General features: G+C 63.2%; 1 protein-coding gene across 1 annotated transcript in view; it reads right to left on the reverse strand.

Moving 5' to 3' along the window:
- Positions 1-118: 118 nt before the first annotated feature.
- The window catches only part of LOC104622398 (caskin-2-like), a gene marked incomplete at its 3' end in the record, with an annotated part of 8,696 nt that continues 8,455 nt past the window's right edge, over positions 119-359 (reverse strand). The window contains 1 exon segment of the mRNA XM_010289161.1: positions 119-278. Coding sequence (XP_010287463.1) covers positions 119-278 — 160 coding nt within the window.

Consider the following 359-nt stretch of genomic DNA (forward strand, 5'->3'; position numbering starts at 1 on the left):
CTGCAGGCTGCTCTTCTGTCCAGAGGAGATGGAGGGGTATGGGTGCGCCAGGGTCTTGGGCTGCTCTGCTCCCAGGAGGGAAGGGACTGTTGGGGATTTCAAGGAGACATGTGGGTACATGAAGACGTACGGGGCCGTGGCCTTGCTGGGGGTCTGGGGAGGAGTACAGGGGGTGACCGCTGTTGTCCCGGCACCTTTCTGAGTTCCTGGCCGGGTGTACTGCTCTGTGCCCTCAGGCAGGTTCCTCTCTTTCAGAGGGCTACCCCCGCCGCTGTTGGCATAGCCATTCAGCCCTTCGGGGGAGATGAGCTTCCCGTAGGGCTCAGGACTGGGCCGTCCTGGTAGGCTGGCCGGGCTCT

Source organism: Phaethon lepturus, unplaced genomic scaffold (genome assembly GCF_000687285.1).
Source record: "Phaethon lepturus isolate BGI_N335 unplaced genomic scaffold, ASM68728v1 scaffold26476, whole genome shotgun sequence".
NCBI classification, from domain to species: domain Eukaryota; kingdom Metazoa; phylum Chordata; class Aves; order Phaethontiformes; family Phaethontidae; genus Phaethon; species Phaethon lepturus.